General features: G+C 35.9%; 1 protein-coding gene across 2 annotated transcripts in view; it reads right to left on the bottom strand.

Moving 5' to 3' along the window:
- The window catches only part of TBCD (tubulin folding cofactor D), a 28,807-nt gene extending 5,200 nt beyond the window's left edge, over positions 1 to 23,607 (bottom strand). Inside the window, exons 1-20 of one of the 2 annotated variants that reach the window (XM_067114493.1) lie at positions 23,433 to 23,607; positions 20,861 to 21,090; positions 20,096 to 20,266; positions 19,518 to 19,702; positions 18,604 to 18,742; positions 17,927 to 18,137; positions 17,559 to 17,778; positions 16,357 to 16,505; positions 15,664 to 15,775; positions 14,400 to 14,517; positions 13,147 to 13,301; positions 12,535 to 12,625; positions 11,174 to 11,360; positions 10,718 to 10,876; positions 9,492 to 9,704; positions 7,045 to 7,215; positions 6,174 to 6,307; positions 5,559 to 5,710; positions 3,016 to 3,211; positions 964 to 1,149 (exon numbers count right to left, since the gene is read on the bottom strand). In XM_067114493.1, the coding sequence (XP_066970594.1) occupies positions 964 to 1,149; positions 3,016 to 3,211; positions 5,559 to 5,710; positions 6,174 to 6,307; positions 7,045 to 7,215; positions 9,492 to 9,704; positions 10,718 to 10,876; positions 11,174 to 11,360; positions 12,535 to 12,625; positions 13,147 to 13,301; positions 14,400 to 14,517; positions 15,664 to 15,775; positions 16,357 to 16,505; positions 17,559 to 17,778; positions 17,927 to 18,137; positions 18,604 to 18,742; positions 19,518 to 19,702; positions 20,096 to 20,230 (2,913 nt within the window). In that variant the 5' untranslated portion in view covers positions 20,231 to 20,266; positions 20,861 to 21,090; positions 23,433 to 23,607. Of the gene's footprint in view, positions 1 to 963; positions 1,150 to 3,015; positions 3,212 to 5,558; positions 5,711 to 6,173; positions 6,308 to 7,044; positions 7,216 to 9,491; positions 9,705 to 10,717; positions 10,877 to 11,173; positions 11,361 to 12,534; positions 12,626 to 13,146; positions 13,302 to 14,399; positions 14,518 to 15,663; positions 15,776 to 16,356; positions 16,506 to 17,558; positions 17,779 to 17,926; positions 18,138 to 18,603; positions 18,743 to 19,517; positions 19,703 to 20,095; positions 20,267 to 20,860; positions 21,091 to 23,281 lie in introns of both variants that reach the window. The other variant, XM_067114494.1, reaches the window with a different exon arrangement.
- Between the last annotated feature and the right edge of the window lie 1,098 nt (positions 23,608 to 24,705).

Raw genomic sequence — 24,705 nt, forward strand, 5'->3', positions numbered from 1 at the left:
GCTAGACTTGCAAATATGCAAAGGCTAATTTTGAAACTTTACAGTGTTGTCATATTTTATACTTGAAGCCAAATTGGGCTCTGAAGAGGTTATCTAAGAAGAATAGGAACCTGACATGATGCCTCTGTTCACATATATACAGGCTCATTATCACAATGATGACCTCAAGAAGCTGGACTGCCTACAACCAGCAAAATACAGTTTTCTCCATTGGTGTTAATGCCCAGTTCTCTGCTCCATTTTTTGTTGCCTATCTCCCAACCCTCCATAAAAATAAAAACATAAACAGCAGCACCTAAGGAACCCCTGCTAGAAGAATGGGGTTTTTCCAGCAGCAAAGATCATCTTGATGCTGCTGCATTGTACAGAATCAAAACGGCATTAAAGGCATACTAAAGCACACTTGAAACTCCTTAGTGAATTGCATACAGTAAACGAAGTTAGAGCAAAGGCAACTGACATTCTGCTCTGGAAAGGAATTTGTGTCTTGCTGTACAGCTGCACCAGCATGGAAGTCAGACTCCCAACATACACCAAGTAACCACCCTGGTAGCCACCTGGTATAAGTTCAGTTTTAAATGGTCTACCTCGTCATACAACGTTAAAATAGAACTTGCACAAAACGAAGATTTTTAGTTGCAGAAGAGCATGCTAAATTTTAATCTGATGAAATGGAAAAGTTGAGAAATATTGACATGATCCTGAAAAAATTATATTAGTATTTTTATATATTTTTTCTATTACATTTGCAGATATTTGGTCCAGCATTATCAATTCTGTAAGAGTTATTGAAGAATAATATTTTTAACTAAAAATGTAAATAAAATACTTTTCCTTTGTGAAATGGCACTCTTTCTTATAAAGCGAAATTAAAAAAATGATTGTAGTTGACATAGAACGTTTAAACTTTTCAAACAAGTTTGTCAAAAAAATACTTGCATGAAATGCAATAACTTTACTTACTGTATCTAAAACAACAGAGGAGCTGAGCAAATCTCCAAGCATCTTAATAAGAGGTAATGTTATTCGGTCTACTTTTTGGTGATTGGCAAATATTTGCAGGAGTGTTTCCAGGAAGGCAGACAGGGCTTCTATGCTTTCTGCACGGGCATTTAAATACATGTGTATTGCTTCACTTGTGAACCTTGACTGAAAATAAAAAATGAAGTTATTCCAAAAGCATGCTGTGGGACTAAATTATCAACAACAATATACAGTAATTATGAAGGTTATGCTTGAAAACATTATGGATTTTTTTTTATTATTAAAAATCATTTTCCCTTCATCATTTTGCATTGCTTTATGAAGCTGAATACTCCAGCAACTGACTGAATACATGGCAGTTTAATTAAAGTTTATTTAGTTACCATTACGTGAACCATAAGCTTCTCATCATGAAAGTTTATGAAAATGGTACTTGAATATCATAACCACCATGTCACAGGTAAGATATGTATGAATTCATGTACATTACAAAGATGCATGTCCAGTTGAAATTTCCCATTCAATGTACTAATTTCTAACCATATTTTATTTGCCTTGATAATGCTTAAACATTAAAAAAAAAAAAGGTGGAGAGAAATCTCTAGAAGCAGGTATACATAAGGCAGAAAATGTCCACTGAGAGATGATGGTGATACTTTATACAAAACTGAATAACAATAATTATATTTTTATGGAAATTAAACTGATTACAGTACTGATTAAAATACATCAACAAAAAAATAACGGATTGTGGTAGAGTGTATCCTGAAAGCTGAAACTCATTCCCATGACTATAAAAGGCCACGGCACAGAGTTTATGGCATGGCTAAAAGTGTCTGTAAACTGGTTAAATGGTCACCATCCAGTGAAACAGAATGTGTACCAGAAGAAATAATTAAACAAATTATAATAGAAGTTGAGCAACCATTTCTGTTTCAAAACAGTTTAACCATGCCATCAAGTTATTTCTTAACTCTCATACGGCTGGACCAAGACTTTCGTTCTTATATGTGATGTGATGTGAAAATGGGAATAAAACACTAAGTCAGAAGAGACTAAAGAGAATGGATGAGAAGTTAGGGACAAAACGCAAAGCAGCTGATACCTTACGAACAGACCCAGCAATAAAGATTTACTATAACTTTTTTTTTTTTTTACTAAAGTAGTAACCATAACACAGCCAATACTGTACTTCCAAAGTTCAGGCTGTAACATAGCTTTCAAAGGTTTTGGGTTGCTGTACTTGTTTGCGGGTTTATCTTTCTTATTTAAGTCTACCTGTTAAATGAACATATTCGATATCACATTCTCTTACATACTAATTTTGCATGATGTTTTATTAATTATTTGTCAGCTATACATATTTATTATATATATTATATACATGTATATAAACTTTCCACCCTTTCCTCTTCTTGTTTTCCCATGAAGATTCTATTCTGGGGAAGCTTTTGTACAAAGCTATAACCCTTTGGTTTGTCCTACAAGATTGGGACTTGAGTAACCTAAGTATACCTTAGTTTTACCAGACCACTGAGCTGATTAACAGCTCTCCTAGGGTTGGCCCGAAGGATTAGACTTATTTTACGTGGCTAAGAACCAATTGGTTACTGAGCAACGGACCTACAGTTTATTGTGGAATCCGAACCACATTATAGTGAGAAATGAATTTCTATCTCCAGAAATAAATTCTGTAACTCTTTCATCAGCCGGGTTGGGAATCAAACTCGCCCAGCGAAAAGCTAGTCCGCAGCTCTACCAACTCTCCAACGAAGAGAGCTAAGGTTACTTGAGTTTAACAGAACTTGATAACAATAATAATAATAATACAGTAATTGTTATTACTGATTATAAATAATAATGATGTTTCTAAATGCAACAAATACACATATTACTGGAAATGAAAATATTCCAGTTCATGACTTTGTTTGAAACAAAAAAAAAATCTTATGGTCTGTAACATACGTACTATACAGAACTCTTTAACAGATTCTGGAGGCAAAAAAAACTCAAGTTCATACAGGAACATACCAAATTGGCTGAAATTCCTCCTGCAGAGTAAGTTACTCCAAGAAGTACCCTAAATCGGTAGGCAGGAAGGTCAACAAGCTCAATGAACAACCTGAATGTGGTCCGCTCCGCTGCCCAGTTCATGTTGACGCATTCTTCCTTTGGAAAAATCTTTTCCAACTCAATGCAGTTTGGAATATGAGGAAGTTTTGGAGAGCTGAAAAGAGAATTGTAAACAAACATTTAGTTGCCAGATATGAATTGGTCAAATAGTATAAATATAGAAACCATTAGCAAAACATCTGACATAACTGTTATGAAAAATAAAGTATGGATGTTCAGTGTTTTGAATGATAATTTATTTGTAACAAAAAATAAGGATGGGATGAAGAACCTTGAAAACTTCCGACTCAAATTTTGTGCCATGATTTTGACAAAATAAGTAATTCTCCCTAAAAGTTATATCTCAGAAGTACATATATTGTATATAAAAACACGTTCTAAGTTATATATTTCAAAAACCAATCTACCTGAATTAGTTTTATGCAGTGAAAATGGATGACTAATCTAGCCTCTTAAGTTTTGGTTGCCAATGTAAATATACAAGAATACTGTAATGTCAGTGTACTAACTGCAGACTTGTATCCTGATGAGCTGCAACTAACTTAGCTAAGGGAAAAATTGAAACATTTCATGCCCCTGTGAGCAGCAGCAGGCTGACGGGGCTTTCCAAATGCTTGTATGGAAGACGATGAATCATGGTATGAAACCCATCAGTCAATGGGGCTGTGTCCTGCAGTTTCATCTTGCCCCTGGTGCAGCTTGTCTAGCAACTATGGGAGAGGGCATGCTGAATGTCTAGGTGCTGTCTGATGAACTCCACTCTTAAACAGACAGGGGAAGGAAGGCGAGGCTAGGGAACAGTCGCACATCAATGAGTCAGATGTTTCTTGAGCTTGACGTTTTTTAATCCTCTTCTGCATACAGTGTACCACTGATCTAAATCCAATTCTTTATGCCCTTTGCAAGTCTGCTTGGATGAAAACTGCTGCTTATGGTAGGTAGGGCATACAAGGTGGGGATCTTTGTCCAACACTGCCACCCAGAAGCCTTAAGAAAGCCAACTCCACTGCTACTCTCTCTCACACTTGTTACTCTTGCTACCTCTCAAAAAAGTGTAAAAGCAATAGCAACATAACTTGTCTGCCACAAACAATTCTTATTTATTAACTCTCCTTACAATATGCATGTGAAACCAAAGAATGAAATTAATGAATGCAAATGAATACCTGACGTCAAGAGTATTTTACAAAGAAAGTGAAGTTAGTGCATATTTGCACTACTCCTTATTAACCCCCCAACAAAAATGCCTACCATAAAAAAATTTAGGAAGATAAGTAACTCACAAAGAGGTCTTCCTTAACAGAAGCTTAGGCTATGGTTACTGACTCTAATCCTCTGGACTGAGACTTTGGAATTTCCATTTCCTTCACACATGTACAATAAAGAAAAAGAGAATACAGAAATAGGAGAAGTACGGAAACCAAAGCAGGGATGAATTTAACCATGACCAAGGATGGAACAATGCTGAACTCAAAAGGGGCAAATTAGGAGAGTGGCACTGCTGAGATGCTGAACAGGAGCCACCCAACATGAGAACTGATATGAAGAGTGGGAGGAGGGTACTACCTGGAACAGTAGGAACATGTTGTTCAACTGAAGCATATTGGTGTAACAGGATAACTGCATGGAATAAGACATTAGATGATTATTAGGCTGTAATGGAATGGAATGGAATAAAGTACAGTATAGAGTTCAAGCCAACGGCCAAGTGCTGGGACCTATGAGGTCATTCAGCACTGAAAGGAAAATGAGAGTAATAAGTTACAAAGGTGTAACAGGAGGAAAACCTCGCAGTTGCACCGTGAAATAATCGTTGGGAGAGGGTGGATAGCAAGGTGGAAGAAAGAGAATATGAATGGAGATACAGTAAAAGGAATGAAAGAGGATTGCAGCCAGGAGTTGAAGGGATGCTTTAAAGAACCTTAAGTAATGCCTACAGTGTACTGTGTGAGGTGCACATTAGGCTGTAATGAACTAAGAGTTATTACTTGTAAAAAGCATATACTGTACAAACTTTTGTTGCAAAATTTATCTTATCTGTTTCACATACTGCATGTAGAATTTTCTTCAATTGTATCTTACACAGGCTCTGTATCATTTACTTCACCCATATTAACTCAAAGTGACTCAGTAATGAGAAAAATAACAATGACCCTAAGAAGAACAGCAGTACATTCACCCCTGAAGGATTCACATAGGAACAATGCCCCATGTCCCTTCTGAGCCAGTGGAATGCTACTTGGGCATGTGCTGTGGGTCCTTTCTCCTTGCAAAATCTTACAAGCTGATGTAAATGGAGCAATGTCACAAGGAAAAATGCTATTTTATCATTAGTGGGTTTGTAAGAACAAGCGGTTTTGGATGAGGCATTACACCTACTGTTTTTCTAATACCTGCTAGCAATGGTCAAAACCAATGTAAACATACTACTTTCTAATTACCTGTACAATAGTGAGGCAAAGGCAGTTCCAGCTACCTTCCTAGTCCTATCTATCCTCTCTACAGCCTGCTGACAAATTCGAGCCATCATCTCACAAACTATATCTTCCTTCAAGAGTGCAGGATCCTTCTTAATTACAGCCATTGTCAGATGCTGTAAATAAAGTGGCAATTTTTATTACAGAACTAATAACAGAAATTTGGATTTTTAACGCAATTTCTGTTTTGCAGCATACAAACCAGTGTCACATGATACCTTAATTGCTATGGACTGATTGCAACTGACTGCAGAAACCAATTCACTCTTATACATGGTTACAAATTTAATATATGAAATCAAAATCAACATGAAAATTTATTCTAAGGAACATAGAACAATGAATACATAATATAACATGACACAAGAGCATTAATTATCTATCCTTCATTTTCCAACAGAGTACTACTTCTCTATCATTCATATTCTAAATGCTAACATGGTCTCTGAAACCTTGATGGTACAAACAGAAGTCTAAAATGCAAAGACAATCTACCTCTTAAGAAACAGCTAAACAACTTCCTAATTAAACTAAAAACTAAAACACATAACTGACTACAAGAGAAAAACAGTTTCTTACCTGAAGACATGACATGGAAGCTTCTCGGACCCAAGCACCAATGTCACCCCTTCTGTCCATGGTGTAATCATCCAGACATTTCAGCAGACACTGATATATACTCAACAGGTTTCCTTCACAAACATGATCACAAACTGTAAAAATAAACTGTTGATGACTGGGGATATCACAATAACTTCGTGAACCAACAGATCTCTCTTTAGCTGGTGACTAATTGATCTTTAAAAGTATTATCTCTACAACATTATAAGATTCTTACTTGGTGAGATAACAACAAGACATTTTATATAAATCTTGATTTACTATAATCTTTAAAAAGCAATATTTTGATTTCACTCATAACGAAATAAGAATGAATCGTGAAATTTAGGCTACACAGCTTAGTACTGCTGGGGCACTTCTATAACATTTCCACCTGAGACAGCAAAATGAGCGATTGTGATATATGGCAGCAGATACCAAGATACAGCAAAAAAAAAAAAAAAAAAAAAATAAACACAAGATCTATTTGTGAAACTGTGAGATAATCCCACAGTTGCAGGTGCTTGGTCTTCAAGACCTAAATTTCATGATCAATCAATACACAGAAGTAACAGCTGGAGGCTGGACAGTGAAATGGAAAAAAATAAAGTGTGAATGGAGGTCAAGTAAAAGGCTTAAAGTGAGTACAGTTAGGGGTTGAGAGTAAGAATGGAGGTCAATTAAAAGGCTCAGAGTGAGTGCAGTTAGGGGCTGAAATGCTGCCAACACACTCTAGAATTACCTATGGTGCACCACATGAGATATGCTAACAGCACTACCTCCCAACAAGGCTCAGATCTTTTTGGAAGCAGGTTCAAATGCAATGCAAGAAATTTTGCTGCTATCTTACCTTTGCCCTTTGGTTCGATACCCACTGTGTCAACCAAATGCTCTATTCCAACAATTGCTTCCTTCCTGGTTTGTGCCCAGCCAGCTGTGCTTGAAGTGATGTCTGTAGCCTTTATTAATGCTGGTAAAACAATGTCAAACTTTCCAGTTACTAGAGAATGAGGTAGACAACCTGAAAATAATCACAAAGTTACCCCCTGAAGAATCATTTACATAATTTTCAGGAAAGAAGCTCCTCCCTTCTTTTATTTCTGAAAAGCAATGGACTTTAAAAAAACAGCAGCTTTTATCAAATTAAATTAAATTTTTTTCATACATACACAGCCTCAATTTATAGTGTTGAATTCCCCAGACATAAAACTTCTGATTTCTTGCGGATGGAACCAGCCACTGCACTAAAACTAAGCACTGAAAGATCGTATGCACAAGTGCACCTTTGACACATCAAAATTAAGTAGAGCCCATCTCATTCTTTTGTGTATAACGTGTAATGCAGCCAAAAAGAAGGCAATGGGAGACAGGCACCCCATATGACTGATGTGTGTTTTATGAACAATCTTTTATCTCATAAAAGCTGTACAGGCAGTCCCCGGTTATCAGTGGGGGTTCTGTTCTGAGGGTGTGATGATAACCGAAATCGCCACTAACCGAAATCAGCGATTTATGTTTATTGGCGCCAAAGTGCCGATTTATCGGGCGCCTTTGTTAATGTATCAGCCAAATATCAAAAGCGGATATCAAGGCATAAAAATTGACGATTTTTGTCGGACAAGTAAAACCAGGGTTAACTAGGCCGTTAACGGGACTGCTTTGTATTGTATCATCCAATTATAATTAGTGAATCAATATTACGTGAGGAGGACTACAAAGCATATGATGGGTCTAGAATGTCTCCAGGATGAATGATGGATAAATACCATAACACTTCTCCTGTTGGAGATAAAAGTCCTGCACAAACTAACAGTACTTATGAGTACACCTAAAGCTTCACGAATAACACCATGTCCTTGCTCTTAGGATAGTTAAAATATCATTCTTTCCTAAATACCCCAGAATAGATTTGAAAAATAACCTGCTGAAGCCTGTATGAGACTGTATTCTTTCAGACAAAAACTCCTCTGCTGATTTGAAGAAAAAGACCTTGTAATTGTTCAATCAAAGATAATTCTTTCCTACATACCCCAGAATAGATTTGAAAAATAACCTGCTGAAGCCTGTATGAGACTGTATTCTTTCAGACAAAAACTCCTCTGCTGATTTGAAGATAAAGACCTTGTAATTGTTCAATCAAAGATTTAAAATTTTTTTTCGGATAGTGTTGAACAACCCTACCTAGGAAAAAAGGCTCCCCAGCATTTCTAGTGGCCAATGTAGGTACAGTAAAAGTGTCAGTAAGATAACCATAAGAGTATGATGATTGTGCCTTTACAATAAAATCAGGAAAGAATGGAAGGCCAATAGATTACCAGTATCTGGTATGAGTGACACTGCCTGAAAGAGCATGCAATCAATCACTCATCTGGAAGAAGTGAAAGCCAGTAAAAAAAGCTGTTATCATGGGATGAAATTGTAAGCATTCAAAGAGAGCTTTATAAGGGAATGGAGAACTACGGAAAGATCCCACTTCGTTGGCTGAATGTGTGTACAAGGAGCTGCCGTTACAATATGTTGAAATAATATTTAAGGGCCCTGGAACCAGTTACATCAATACCATCAAGTTTGAGAACTTGTACAATACTTACTACTCAACTGCAGAACAAACAGTTTCTTCCACAAAGATGAAGAAAGAAAACTGCAATTCAGGGTACAGAGGCAGAGATGGAATTCACGCCTTTTAGAGCAGACTTACTAAAGAACTTTTCCCACTTTGAGAGGGTTTACATGATTAAGCAGCTGCTGCAGCTAACATAAAGTCTTTTCTTTTCCTCACTTGGTAGTCTCCACATGTGAAGTTAGAGAATTTCTGGACTGTCCTCCTGGAATTTGTAAAGGCAAGGCTGCTCCACAAGCTTCATCTTGACTGGTCAAAGGTACTCATAAATGTACTGTGACTCAGTGCTTGGCCTTCTAGCTATTCTTGTTCTTGAATCTTCATTAAGAAGTTAAGTGCCTGGGGAATTTGTTACTGCAAATTAGCAAACCATTTTGGATGACCTGTAGTATTGCAAGCTTCACTTGGGCATGTAAAAAAGCGATGCTCAGTATATTCTTGCATCAAACCACCTCTGAATGAAATTTAACACCTTGCATTCACTAACTTTATTTTTAAACATCAAAAATTATTCACTGAACCCATATTTGTATAGAATGGTCAGGGTAAACGTCAGTCAACCATCAGATATCCCCTCTAAGACAAGCCCAACTGGCTTCTCCAACACTGGAAATCCTTATATGCACTTCAATTTAGTGGCCTGATTAAACTAAAATAACAACAACAACAATACCTACCTAATGCAGAAACATAACCCAAGCTTTGCATTTCTTTCTCTGTGTTGAGACCTTCTGTGTAATGATTAATGAGATTATTTCTCCATTTGATGTTCTCTTCAGTGGTTGGCTTGAAGTAAGTGACCCAAAATGGCGGTAAGGCAGTAAGTGCTGTATTCCTGAGGTTCTCATCTACCCGAACGATGCAGTCTTCCAAGAGTTCATACCACTTTTCTGAAATTCATAATCCTGGAATAAATCTAAGCCAATTGCCAATGTGAGCGTAGACTACTAGGGATATTCATTGTAATTGTTCTGCTTGAACCTGTTTGTCCTGCCGAATCATTTTCTGTCCTTGGAATTTATCTTCATGAAAAAGGAAATGGCCTTGTGCAATGATAAAGTTAATTTTTTTATGTGTGCAAAACAGGCTATTTCAAGGGCTCCCAACTAGTGGACTGTATTTATATTCACTGTTACATATTTACTTTATCTTTTTAAGTGATGATAAAAAAATTATGAAAACAAGGTCCTTAAAATGAAGCCAAGACAAAAATTTCTACAATCTTTAACTCTTAGGAGGATAACATTGACAGTGTGACTTGGATAATACAACAAACAGTACTGAAGGTGGCCACTTGCTGTGTCCTCTTCATCCCTGGCTTTATTGTTTCTGTTTTTTCCTTTATACCTGTTCCTTTCAGTGTATTTCTACCTGGCTGCCTAACTTCTTTGCCTACATGTGCTCCAAATTTTCAGCCCTTATTTGAGACCAATTTCTTCAGGCGAAGGCAAGTCTAAATGCAAATCAAGATCTTCACATACTGAACCCACAGCTTATTTCTCTTTGTCTGATCTTTTTGACAATGGAATAACACAGAATTGCCTTAAAACGTAAAAGAGCAATGGATATTTACAGCAATTATTTCCTGTACGGATTCACAATAGATAACAAAAGTTCTTTACTTCATCCCCAGCTGCAACGCTTCATGTCTTTTACTTTTATCGATTCCCTTTGGTCTTTTTGTACCAAGCTGTCCAGCTTCTTGAACTTTACCTTGCCTCAATTTCCCCCCTTAATTTTAAACAAGTCCTCTCAGGCACTTTTTGCAAGCATGGGTGTGACTCAGTGGCTTTGTTAAAATAATAGTGTACTGTATTATGTTTAAGCAACAAGGTTTGTAACACCTGTCTTATTTTGGATAATCCCATCTAACAAAACTGAGTGCTTTATTAAGCATTCTTACCGAGGATGTCCTGTCCATGAAAAGGCAGTTTAGCAAGCGATGCTTTTTCTATTAATATTGCAGTGGCATGTTTCATGTACTCTCCACCCATACCACGATAGAGTTTCCTCTCCTCCAAGGTTGGGACTATCTGTCTGATACCTTCTAGGACATCATTATCTGTAGAATATTCCTTGATATTAGTATTTCAGGTCTTGATTAAGAAGGATCTGCATAAGCAAATAGACTGCAACTGTGGTATAAAATTGTATAACTTCATACCCAATGCATTTTGTCTCCGAATATGCAGCTGCACACTTTTGGTCTTCACCAGCTACAGGTAAATATCATTTAGCCTTAAAAAAGTTACATTTTCATAACTGTATCCAAAATAACATGGGATAACCATCCAACAAAATACTAAAATGAGCAAAATGTAGTATGTAAAATTAATAAAGGAATAAACATCTTTCTTACCCATATAATGTTCTATATTTTTGCCATTCTTCTCTGCTACAAGGGCAAGCGCATGTGTTATATATGCCAGGGCCATGATGGCACCATGTCTTGCCACAAGAACAGGACCTGTTGACTCTTGTAGTAACTTTCGTGCTATGGTTTTATTCATGTAATCTGGAGCTAGTGCAGTTAAATTGTGAAGGGCCTGAAAAATTGCAATACACTGAAGGAACACTCTATAGTGTATTTCATTTTTTCATAGTTTAGTATCTAAAGTTAGCTGGTATTATATAAAACTCCGATTTGATCTCTTTGAATTTACAATCATGCAAAACTCATGAGATTAAATAACAAACATGAATTTGTGGATTAATTTTTTAATACACAAGGCAAACTGCACTGACTATCGACAAAATAACACAAAGAAATTTTAAACCAAGAAATGCTCAAGAAAATTATAAAAAATGACTAACATTTACTCATCTAAAATAAAATACTTCTCCAACAACAACCAAAATTCTTTTATGTCAATCTTTCCCTTCAGAGGGTTAGATGTGTAATGAATTCTCTAGCATCTTCTACCTCAAATTTTTCTGTGCCTGGCTATGGTTCTCCATTGCGCTGCTTCTGTATCTGCTACTTTAGTGATTACCTGTTACTCAGTTTAAAATACTGAATAACCTATAAACAATTTATACTCTTAAAGTTGGTATATTTGTAATGCTTAATATCTCAATAATTAGGAGGTTCATTTCAGGGCTTTTTTAGTATGGCATGACTGCAACATTCTGTTCAATCTGTGCTCTTCCTGAAAGGGGGTTGGCACTCGCAGTGGGCCCTCCACAGCACTCTACAAACAGAATCAAATGTTCTCTACAGTGTCCCTTTGGCCAGCATCTTCACTGCTTTCTGCCTTAAACATTTCATGTTTCTTTTGATCTAATCCTACGCAATTATCCAGTTTTCCCATTTGATTTTAATCCAAGTCTTTCAAGCAAGCCTTATTCAAGTCCCAAAATATGACTCATTAGGCATATAAAATTACATTCAAATAATAAATAAGGGCCATCATAAATGAAAGGTAATCCATTTGCTGTAATCCTTCATAAAATTACTTGAAAGCCATTCATGTATGAAATAGGTCGATGTGACCCAATTTTTACTTGGACCTGCCTGCCTATTCAAGATGCGCCCATAACCAAGGTCTAATCATGACAAATGAGAAGAACTAAATGCTATACCCCCCACCAGCCCCAGCAATTCTGTTGGTAGAGGAGATAGAAAAATCTTTACACTCATAAAAGCTTTTCAATACTGTATAAAGTAAAAAGACATGTTAATAAATTCCCATTTATTTACTGAGAAAGCTCAAACCTTACCTTTGCTGCAAGTTCCCTGATTGCAGAATCCCAGTGATTGACTTTCCTCTCTACTAAGTGATCTATTAATGCCTGGGTGTATTCAGGATATCTATAAGAGGAAATTTTAATTGAGTTAGATTTAACTGAATTATTCAGAGTTTGATTTTCAAAAGTAAAATGAGGTAGTATATTAGACTAATCCATTTACTTTTCATAACACTATGTCTTCCATGGGTTAAATGGATTTAAAAAGCCAAGTATTTACAATGTGTTGGTAAAATTGACAACAAAAGTTTCTGGAAGCTTCAATTTCCTCCTTCACACAAAATGGAACATAGGAAGTGATGTATCAGGTACTATGGTAAATACAACGACAAAACATACACTATTCACGAGGGACCTGAGCAAGGAAAAATATGAAGGTCCATTCGCTGTAATAAAACAGCCCGAAATGTATGCATGGGTCTATAAAAACATTAACTATGGAAAACTAAATATTTTTGGTGTTCCACTAGCCATAAAAACTGGTTAACATTTTTTATTGGTCTCTATATTCAAAGATCAAGATATTTTTATATAGTCTATTACCAGATATAGGTAAAAATATTAAATACGAAACCTCAAACTTACTTGCCAACCTCCACACCCAAATTCAGAAAAGCATTTGACCGATTACCAACCGCGAAATAGTCAACAGTTGTAAGAATTTCAATTCCATGAGGGAAAGTACCTTGACGCCCTACATGCTCTTGGAATGCAGCCGAGCCTGCTCTTCTGCATGGGATCTACGAAAACACAAGAGAAAGAAATAAAATACATAAGCCAAATGCTTACAAAGTCCACACCAATTTTCGATAACACTATAGTGTGATCCCAAATGCTCTTTGAACTCACAGCTTACAAGTGAATCACAATATAGTAGCTTGTAAGCCAGTAGAAGCCAGTAGCTTACAAGCTACTGGTCAAAAAAATTTGATGTAAATGAGCTAACAGACTAAATTTATTGTTTACATTTTTACTTAAATATTTCATGAATTCTGATTACATATACCAAATAATTAACAGCTTGAAAGACAACCAAGTAAATACTTCTTCTTAGCTATTAACTAAAAATTTGCCACATTTATTTATTAACAATTTATAATGTATTGTCAACATCATTATCACTGATTAACACCTCAACCAGACCACTGAGTTAACATTCTCAACTCTCATAGGACAGGTACAAGGGGTTTGTTCTAAATTAATACATTGGATATTATTCAATGTAACACAACTGTTTGAAATCTTATGATTTGATAAACTGGAATATTGATGATTCTGACAAAATTTCTTTCATGGATTTGTTTCCTAATTCTGATACTGTACCTGCTTTCAGCTGAAACAAGAACAATCACATAAAATATGTTTGTAAATGTTCTTCTGCACAGTTTGCATTCTGGCAGTGTCATCTGGGTTATTCAAGTGCCCATGGGCCAAACAAGAATGACAAATTTGAAGGCAGGGTATTACTTCCATGTGGCATTCTTTAATATTGAGATTACTGTTAGATAGTTTTAAGAATATTCTTTAACAATATCCACTGATCATCTCATATGCATACTGATACATCTGAAGATTCCCTGAATACAGAAAAGGGTTGATGAAAGCTTTATCAACCAGTAACTGTGAGCAATTTTCTTGGATAATGCTCTGTTGAGAACTGCTTAATCCAGTCCCACACAAACATGAATTATTTACTTTCCTATCAATAAGGCCACAATAGCAAAGAAATGCTAAATGAAATCCCACAGAGAGCTAAGAATAGTCAACTCCCTATCAAATATGGCTACAATAACTAAGAATTTCTGTATGAAATCTGACAGAGAGCAGATAATGTTTACCTCTCTATCAAATAAGGCCACAATAAGAAGTCCAGTTGCAATCTGTTTGACGTAAGGCAGCATCTGGTCAGGATGATAAGCCCTGGCAAATGCCCAACACAAATAACAAGCAGCATCTCTGAAAAAAAAAATATGCATGTCAGCAAATCCTTTTATCAGCAAGGTACTACAGAGTTGTTCATATAGGACACCTAAGCAATTTTTTACAAAGAATTATCAGAATTTAATCTTGGTTACTTTTAAAAATAGTTCAACCAATGCACTCCACACTAAGAAAATACAATAGATAAAAAAGATGATTCTGACATTTGATGAAAAAAAATATTGTGGCTAAGTTGAGTAGATGGGAGAGAAATACTGTTTGAGAAAATTGCAAATTCAAGATAATTTGAATTTTTCCTAGATATGCAACTTATATGGATAAACCTCAGCAAAAGCAACTGAGGATCCAAGCTAAACATAAGACCCCCCATGGAAGAGATCTAGACCATGGGCAAGACTTTTTGAAGAGAATTTCCATTTCACCCAAAGGCTGAATGAAGTAGCTCCAGCAATAACCCAAAAACAGCAGAACAGAATCATCAGTTGGAGCACGGGTCCAAATACCAGAACCAGAAAAGGAGCACAGAAGCTCCCCTGCTCTCCTGGCACCTCTCAATCATTTGCTGGAACTAGGGAGCGTTCAGAGAGAAGAGTCCTTCAGATGGCCAACAGGATTAAGACAAACCCACATGCTTGCAACAGTCATTACACATCTTTCATCCTCCCTGATCATCGTATCATCTCCAAGTATGATGGGGGAACTACAGCCCATATTGGATGGCCCTGAAGAACAGTCAAGGATGAAACTTAACCTCTTATGGAAGTTCTGCTGAAGGTTGTTCATGAACTTTTGTGACTAACCTACAACTTCTCCTGGGGTTCAGTCACTAAGGAGGGATCAAAGAATGGCATCTCTCTAAGGGAGAAAAGCTTACTTGTTTTATTCTAAAAAAACAGGCATCTCATATTCCACCAAAGACTACCACGCTATTCTTTAACCTTACTGGCAATCAAATTTCTATTAACAAAAAAGGCATGCTAATTAAAACCATTCAAGTAAGACGTGCTTACAAAACACAATATCACGCATGCTTACAAAACACATCACACTCACAAATCTCAAAGACTCACAGATACCCTGATTATGCATCACTGAAAAAAAAACCAACTCTCCACTGTAGAAATGTGCAAATCGATGAATAAATAAATTTATATTTCCTACCTAATATTTGATCCTACAGAGCACTGCCCACGCAATTCATCATACACCAAAGCTCTTTCAAGAATTGGTGCTATGGCAGGCAGTCTTTCAGGCAACAGCAATCCTCGACGAGCTGAAACACAAAACTTTCTTGAGAAAAAAGTCATTTACATTCATGAACCATATAGTGAGGTACCACTCCTACAAAAGCTTTAGGTAAAATAAGTTGTTAGTCTTTCCTGTGTTAGCTCAATGATATTGAGTGAGAAAACATTAATTTTTCAATATGAACTTTCCAGACTGAATATTTTAGGTTTTCAAAATACATCACTGTGTCCAACTCTTGAAGACCTTTATTGATTTCCTATCCCTGATAGCACAAACCTTGAAAGAATTACTATTATAATATATAATATTAAAAAATCAGTTCTATACAGGATTCATAAAGCAAAACAGTGATTCACTGTCAGAATTTACTGCAGTATACATTAATATAAAATACTCTACTAATACAATTTAGAAGCTCATTCTTACCATTCTAACCTTCTTATTTTCCATTCCACAAAGAAGGTAATTCATTTTGCAATGTTTTAACAACGTTTAGTAAAGATTAAAGCAGTTCTTTAATCATTCTTTTGTAAAAGGAAAAAATTATAAGACATGAATGTCACGTATTCAAAAAACACTAAGAAATTTCATACTAAAAGGCCTTACCTAGCTCTGCTAATGCTAAACATCCCCCATGCCATGCTTTGTCTGATTCCCTTGTTGAAAAGAGTTCTAAAATTGCTCCAACAACCTCATCTGCAAATTCTTGAGGTAAGCGTCCTGTTACACGTCCAATTCCTTTAGCTGCTGACCACCTGGAAGAATGCCAAACATTGAAATTACCTTTCAAAAATTAAAAAAATTGGCATTATTTTGTAATCACTTACCTATGACTATTTTAATCATACTGTATTTACAATTGCAAAGAATCACTAACTCAATAGGGGAGACTATTTAATCACAAGATAGATTATCTTAGTGATGTCAATACTTAGTCAAGAGGGAACATCTCTATAGGATGTTTATACCTAATATATTTCAACTGAATTCAAAGGAACCAACAGAAATCTAACATAATCCATGAACCTGGACTGATGCACAGTTTCTGACAAGAGCAATATTTATCTGGTTTTTCACATTACTTATTAAAACCCCAGGAAGTACTGGCTCTCTCCTGCCGATTTCAATCCAAGGCACCAAATGCTACCCACTGTTCAAAAGTCACATCAAACCATAGGTTTTCCACTTACTTTTTTAATTCTTGGTCTTCTGTTAGAATAGCTCATAAATATTTTTAAACCTATCCCTGATTTTGTTTCATGCATTAGTTAACTCTAAACCAAGCAGCAAAATCAGCAAGAAGTACAACTATATCTAAACGACAAATTTCTATGACAATAATTATCAACACTGAAGTTGCAGTTTGTGGAATAATGAAACAAAGTTTTATACTTCAATGTGCTCGGGCTGCTAGATTAAACGTACATTAGGCACTTGCCAGTCATCAATAAATAAAAAAGGACAGAATGTTGAAAGGAAAACTTAAGTATACAAAATACAAGGAAAATTCAAACAACAAACTGATAAAATATAGACTTCCTGCATGTGTGATAAACTCAAAGTATCTGATAAAAGTGTGAAACTCTCTTTATATAATGGATAGTATATCCAATAAGCAATTTATTCTACCTTTGTGCAAATATACTGTAAAAACTGCACTACACAACAGAGTTCCAAAGAAAACCTCAATTCACGAAAAAGCTCAAAACTACTCAGATGCAGTACTCTTAATAAAATGAAAATGGATACAAGTATTTGCATTATCCTAACAGAACCTTGAAGAGAAAATGAAATGATGAAATACTGACCTAACAATAGTGTCCTTGTCCTTTAATCCTTGTAATAGGCAGTCAATAACTTCTTCAACCTCTCCAGCAACTTCATCGTCATCATCATCATCGTGCTCCTTGAGTTCAAGATCCTTCTTCCACTGGTCCTGAGATGTGGCACCTTGAATGTTGATGGATAAACTTCTGCTACCCATCTGATAACGCCAGGTGGCAACTTTGGGCTTCAAGAATGTTAGACCTTGGCAATAAAAGTAAACAGAATCATTAGAATTAAAAAAAAAAAACAAAAAATATTTCAACAAAAACTGTTTCAAGTTTTTATTAAAAATTAACTTTTCATATATTGTACCAGTAATCCAACTGTAAACTATGAATGAAAGACTTACCAATGCGTTGAATAAGCTTCATTGCAAGTTTTCGTACAGGAGTATCGATACAAGTGGTTGACTTGCTCTCGATAATACGCATCAGGGCTTCTTTTGAGTATGGAAGCATTTCTTCTCTTTTTCCATGTTTGAATATCAAACCAAGAGCTCGCAAAACTCCAAGCTTGTGAAAAATATTATGTATGTCTGGATCCTGATCATTACACAAAATCTGTGTAAAAGACAACAGTACAAAACATCAGTGGGTTGTATTTATTTGTACACATTGTGTTACAATAAAAAATATTTGCAGGTTAAAATGAAAAGAGGATACTAGAAATGCAGTTAAAACTTCAACTTTACAAAGATATGAATCTAGCAATAGAGGTATGTTGACTTCTATATAAAAGGAATCACTAATCCTAAAAAACTAATACTATATCCAAATGCTAGTACAGTACATGGTGTTTAATAAATTATGAGCAGCATAACTCTTAGCCACGAAAATTATGACAAGTAGACCTAGTTTTACGTAAGGTTTTCGACTGATTTGCACATACTGTCTTAATATCAAACTTGCAATATTTCTAAAACTATAAAAATTCTTTGGGCTTTAAAGATGAAAATTTTTCTTCATTCTAGAAAAACTGATATAACAGGCACTTTCTATAATTTTTTAAAACATCCACAGCACTTACATCAAAACAATAACTGAAAAATTCAGGTACATATTTCTCCTTCAAATCAGGTCTTGTTATAAATTTTGATGCAACGTAGGCAGCCATCTCACGTGACTGCTGGGAAGACTTCAGATGTGTCTTGATTACACTCATAAGCCTGTACAAATGCATTAGAATCAATTCAAGGTACGATGAACCTCCAGAAGATCTGGCAATGCCATCATGTCTATTACACAGAAATTTGGGTACAAAAGTCCACAACCAAAATGTTTGTTTGCAGTTCTTGTCTTGCACAGGTCACAATACCCTGGAATTACTCTAAGTATAAATATGGAAGAGGCAAATGACACCAATAATATAATAGCAATGAAATATTAAAGGAAGAATGAGAAAATTTATTAAAGCGTGCACCACATTTTTCATTCAGCTGGATAACGACATGTAAAATGAGTTGTAATAGTGCCAAATATCCTCCTTATTAACAAGGTTACTATTAATCTTCATAATTACAACTGAAATTTTTGCAGATGTAGTAATAGATATGCATTAATCTCTGGCACTCTGAACCAACCGTACATTAACTAGACTTGATGCAAATATCAATATGAAACTGACATATTTTCTTTTTACTTATTATGTCACTACACATCATGTCTATCTTTGACCAAGAGACAAAGCTTGATTTGAACCATCATTTTATCTACAAATCATTGGAAAACATGCTACAGTATTAGAGTTACCATGAAATTATCTTGAATAATAATACAAATAATTTCTATTGCATTTAAATACAGTTTGGTAATTAAAAAAATGTCAAAACAGACACAAGTTACGTTGTACCACCCATCCTATCCTGAGAAACTATAACTACAGAGTTCCCTAACCAAAAAATCAATACTATATGTACAAATATAAACCTATTAGAAACAGACCTTTCTACCACCGTAGGAGATGCTGACTGAGCAGGTGATTTCTTGACTGTAGCATCAAAGCCCATCATGTTGAATGGCATATAAACAATAATTGAAAGCCACAGAAGGAGAACAAAACACCGATAGAAATCTTTGGCTCCTTCTTCACATTCCATCATCTCCAACACGGGAATGAGATCATTTACCTAATAATGGGAGAGAAAAATAACTCTGGGACAAAAACCAAATACTGTATGGCACATTATTTTGGTATTTCAAGTGGCAAGCATCAAGAATTTAAGTGACATGCAATGACTTTCACTTCAATGCAAAAGTGTTATGTGCATGGATCTGTTGCATTGACAACCAACTGGCATCCAAGAGGAAATTCCAGAAGTGGAAATATGAACAAGAAGGTAAGTTGAGGCCAGAGGAATCAACTGATGGGAAAGGGTGAGAAAGTGAAAGTGTGTTCCATAAGATGAAAAGCTCTCAACTCACCCCCAACAAAGTAATATGTCCTCATATTTTGTATGAGAACACATACACTACTCCATAGTAATGTGTGCATCATGTGGTTGGGAAAAAGAGTAACTCACCTCGTGGGGGAGCTTCCGTGAGACATTCTTGTAACCACGAACTTTAATTATCAACCAGAGGTACTTAAATGCTTGTGAGGTAACCTTGCTTGGGGCATCTGGGGTGCTGGAAATCTTTATCAGCTCAGTTAGCATTTGTTCTAAATGGGGATCCAACAAATGGGGTTGCTCCTAGAAAATAAACACATCTAGATGTCAGATTTTGGCTTAAAAAATTTTTTTCGCTATGGAAAGAAATCAAAGCTTAAAAATATTCCACTATGAAAGTACAGTACATTTCAAGAAAGTACCTAATAAACACTACTGCAATTGCTTGCCCAATATTTAAAGACACATTTTCATATTTCCATTATTACCATTTCTGCTTTTGCTCCTCGAGAGCCAGACAGAAATGAGCTATAGAGTACATAAAAAATAGAGTTCAGGAACTCAACTCGATATAACACAAAATATGAAAAGTCACAAATGGATTGAGAGATATAAAGCCAATACTGTACATCATAAAACCATATAAATTTGGTACTTTTACTTAAGAGCCCTAATATATGAGGTAAGGGAAATGAACACTGAAGGCCACAGAGATCTAACAAAGCAGATTATATAACTCATATTGAAATGAGCACCAGTATGGACTGTACGCATGAACAAAAATACTCTTCTTTCTTATATCTACTATCTTTCTGATAAGAAAGCATACTGCATCAGACCTTGACAAGTAATGTCAATTATTTTTCTTGTGAAAACCATCAATACCAAGATACTCACCTGATATGAGTCCAAAATTTTAGTGAGGTCTTCGAAAAGCTTTCTCTGCACCCAGGTCTGTCTCAACTGCTTGCTCAATAGATGTCAGCATTTGCTTTCACTCTTCGTGCTCGCGGAACATGTCAAGGGTGCAGGATATCCCCACGTCTTCATCTATCCTGGCCATGTCATCTTTGCCCTCGGCCACATCAATGTCATCGTCATGCGCCATCACACTTTTCTTGAATATACTGAAATCGTTGTTTCCACAACTTAAAATACTGTACACAGCTCTTTGCATAGTAAAGCTGCACATACATATAATGCATATGCAACTTGTACTAGAATACCAAAACTGTATTCTTTATAACATCTTAATCTCGCTGATCTAAAATATTACATGAGATCACTGATTATGTGCAATACATGCTATAACTTTTACACCTTTACACCTACTTTAGGACTGATACCATGATGTCCCAATCCTGTGTTTAAATCCAAGGCAGAGGAATTCAACATTCATAAATGCAAGGATCTTATCCTGTATAAAGGCACGGAATGGAATGCAGATCCTTTACTAATTACAGTAACTTACAAATACATTGTATTCCTAGCAAATGACATAAAAAATTCCTGTTCATTTCAATTATTCCTGACTTCAAAAGGAAAGTAAGGTCTTCCAAAGAGCTTTACTGTAATCATTAATGCATGATAAGCACCTCTCCCCTATGGTTGAATCTGAAAACATATTGCAGAGCACCATACTATACAGACCATAAAATACAGTATAATCTATGTTTTTTACATCTGGAACTTCATCAAACATGTCAAACTGGCCTAAGTGAAAAATATTGTCTGTCTGGAAACTTCAATGGGCTGCACGAGACATGTCATAAAGGACAAAGGCACATGTTCTTCGTGAAGATTAAAAGTACTGTTTCACACCTCTTAGACTTTAGCTAAGCTACTTCAACTTTGGAAGCATGATGGAGTACTGGCATAGGTCTATCCAAACTGCATTTCCATAGGTCTATCCCTGTAACTGCCACTGTCACATCATGTTATATAATTTCTTTGTAAATGCTAATGATTACAGGCATGAAAAATATATCTTTCCACACTGCTTATCCGGTGATTTAAGTATTTTTTTACCATTTTTGTTGGCACAGTTCACTAGTTTGTGATGCACTGTACATCATTATTGCCTGAAATACTATGGGACGCAGAGGGCGTCAAGCACAAAAACCTGGTTCCCCACTGGGGATATCCCACAATAGTTAGACAGATTACACACTGCAAACATCAGAGCAGTAAGCTTGCACAATAATTACAGTAAAAGATTGATTACATAAAAAACATGACAGGGCGATATAACCATAAAAATGGCCTACATTGTTCATGTTTCTGGCTTGAAATTTGGGTAATTTACCAAGCATTTTCCTAGTCAAGGATCATCTAGCACTGTTAGTCTGTTACATAAACTAAGCTAATCTAAGTTGGACTATTGCATTCTCTATGTAGGCTAGCCTATTTGATAAAAATCCTAAACTAGGGTAGGATAATGGTTAATTTTTACTTTAGCACCACAGCCATTCCCACAACAGCTGTTACAATACCCACTCCAAGGGAATGTAAGTTAATACATAAAAAAAAGACGGTAAATAGCTTATCTGAGTAACAGTATATTTGCAGTAGATTTTGGTACACAATTTGTATTAAGTATATTAATAAGACTTCAGAGCGCAGCATAATACCTTCCAACTGAGTTGTGTAATAAAATAATATGGTAAAACTTTACTTTAGTTGCGCGGCCTGATTCCCGCCAGCTGTCGACCAGGACAGGTTCCTCATACATAGACAGACATAACCTTTCCTATAATGCTAGGTCCTGACCTAACCATACCTTACCTATCTAACCTAACTTAAGGCGACGTGCCCTGACCTGGCCAGGGGGGCGTGGGCCCCCCCAAAAAAGGCAGTAACCTGTCCTGGTTAGTGACAGGCGGGAATCAGGCCTCGCAACTAAAGTAAAGTTTTACAAATAATATAACACAGTAACTATAATCACTGGCCCTACCGTAGGCTAACCACTGCCTGGTAACAAAAAAAAAAGGCTAGTCCTAAATGGGGTAGTCTGGACGACCGAGGGACGCGCCCTTAACTCATTAACCCGCGGTCATTCACAGGCTCCTAACTTTGACCTCGGTTCCCCTAAACAAGGCCCAGGATAGAAAAAAATGACTAAATCTGACGTAGCAGACGTAGGCTACGGCTGCCTAAGCTCAAGTTCGATACCCTAGCCTAGCCTAGTCTTCCACTCGCTCAAGACCGACTGTCCCAACCTAACGATGGCATTACCAAAAAAATAAAGACATGCGGATCAATGTCTAGGGTAAAATGGTGCAACGAGTGAGTAACGGCCCCACGATACGAGCAACTTACTACTACAGGTAAACAATGAGTCACGCTTCCCAACTGGACTGACGACCGATGACATGCCTGCCGTATTTCAGTCCGTTCGACACCTGCCTTAAATGACACCGTTATTACATTAAATAAAGTCGTATTTCGACACACAGGAGCAGAATATTACCTTCGGCTTTACAAAAAAATAAAAACGGGAGATGGAGGTGAGGTAATCGTCACTTCAGCGCATGAAATTAAAAAGGGATGTCCCTTCTTCAGGAGGTTCGTCCTTTTGTAAACAACCGAGGATGTTTTTGACAAGCGGGAGCGGAATGTCACCCAATGTTGAGTAACACTTAAGTAAATAAAGTACGATCATAGAAAATTGGAAGCTCTTTATAGGATTATAATGATAAAGTAAAGTAACGCTGCTCAGAGTAAACAAAGTATGATCATAGAAAATTGGAAGCTCTTTACAGAATTATAATGATAAAGTGACTGCTCAGAGTAAACAAAGTATGATCATAGAAAATTGGAAGCTCTTTACAGAATTATAATGATAAAGTAACACTGCTCAGAGTAAACAAAGTATGATCATAGAAAATTGGAAGCTCTTTACAGAATTAAGTAATGAAAGTTAAGTAACATTGCTCTGAGTAAACAAGTATGAGGACAGAAAACTGAAGCTATTACCAGAATTAATTAACCAGTTAAGTAACATTTAAGTAAACAAAGTATGGTTATAAAAAAATTGAAGCTATTTACGGAGTAAATAAAGTATGGGGATAGAAAATTGGAAGCTCTTTACAAAATTTAGTAATCAAAGTTAAGTAACATTGCTCATATATATAGTAATCAAAGTATGGTCATAGAAAATTGGAAGCTCTTCGCAGAATTAATTAGGTAAAGTTAATTGACACGGCTCAAAGTAAATAGTAGTATGGTCATATGAACTGAATATTAGGTTATAAAAAGAGAAAAGGTTTTAATGGGGGTTGCTATCAAATACACACACATACACACACACATATATATGTATAACTGAATCACGAAAATATGGAACGCATGAATATATAAATAAAGATAAAATCCACGAAGGAAACGGAAACAGAGGCCTTTCGACGGTATGTCCTTTACTTAGCAGACTTTATCTTTATTTACACACACACACACACACACACACACACACACACACACACACACACACACATATATATATATATATATATATATATATATATATATATATATATATATATAATACACACACATATATATATGTATATATATATATATATATATATATATATATATATATATATATATATATATATATATATATATATATATATATATATAGTTCAGATGTGTCATTTTAGGATAAACAAGTAGGCCTACACATTAGTTACTGTTGGCCCAAATGTGAATCTCTCTCTCTCTCTCTCTCTCTCTCTCTCTCT

Source organism: Macrobrachium rosenbergii, chromosome 13 (assembly GCF_040412425.1).
Source record: "Macrobrachium rosenbergii isolate ZJJX-2024 chromosome 13, ASM4041242v1, whole genome shotgun sequence".
Lineage (NCBI taxonomy): Eukaryota > Metazoa > Arthropoda > Malacostraca > Decapoda > Palaemonidae > Macrobrachium > Macrobrachium rosenbergii.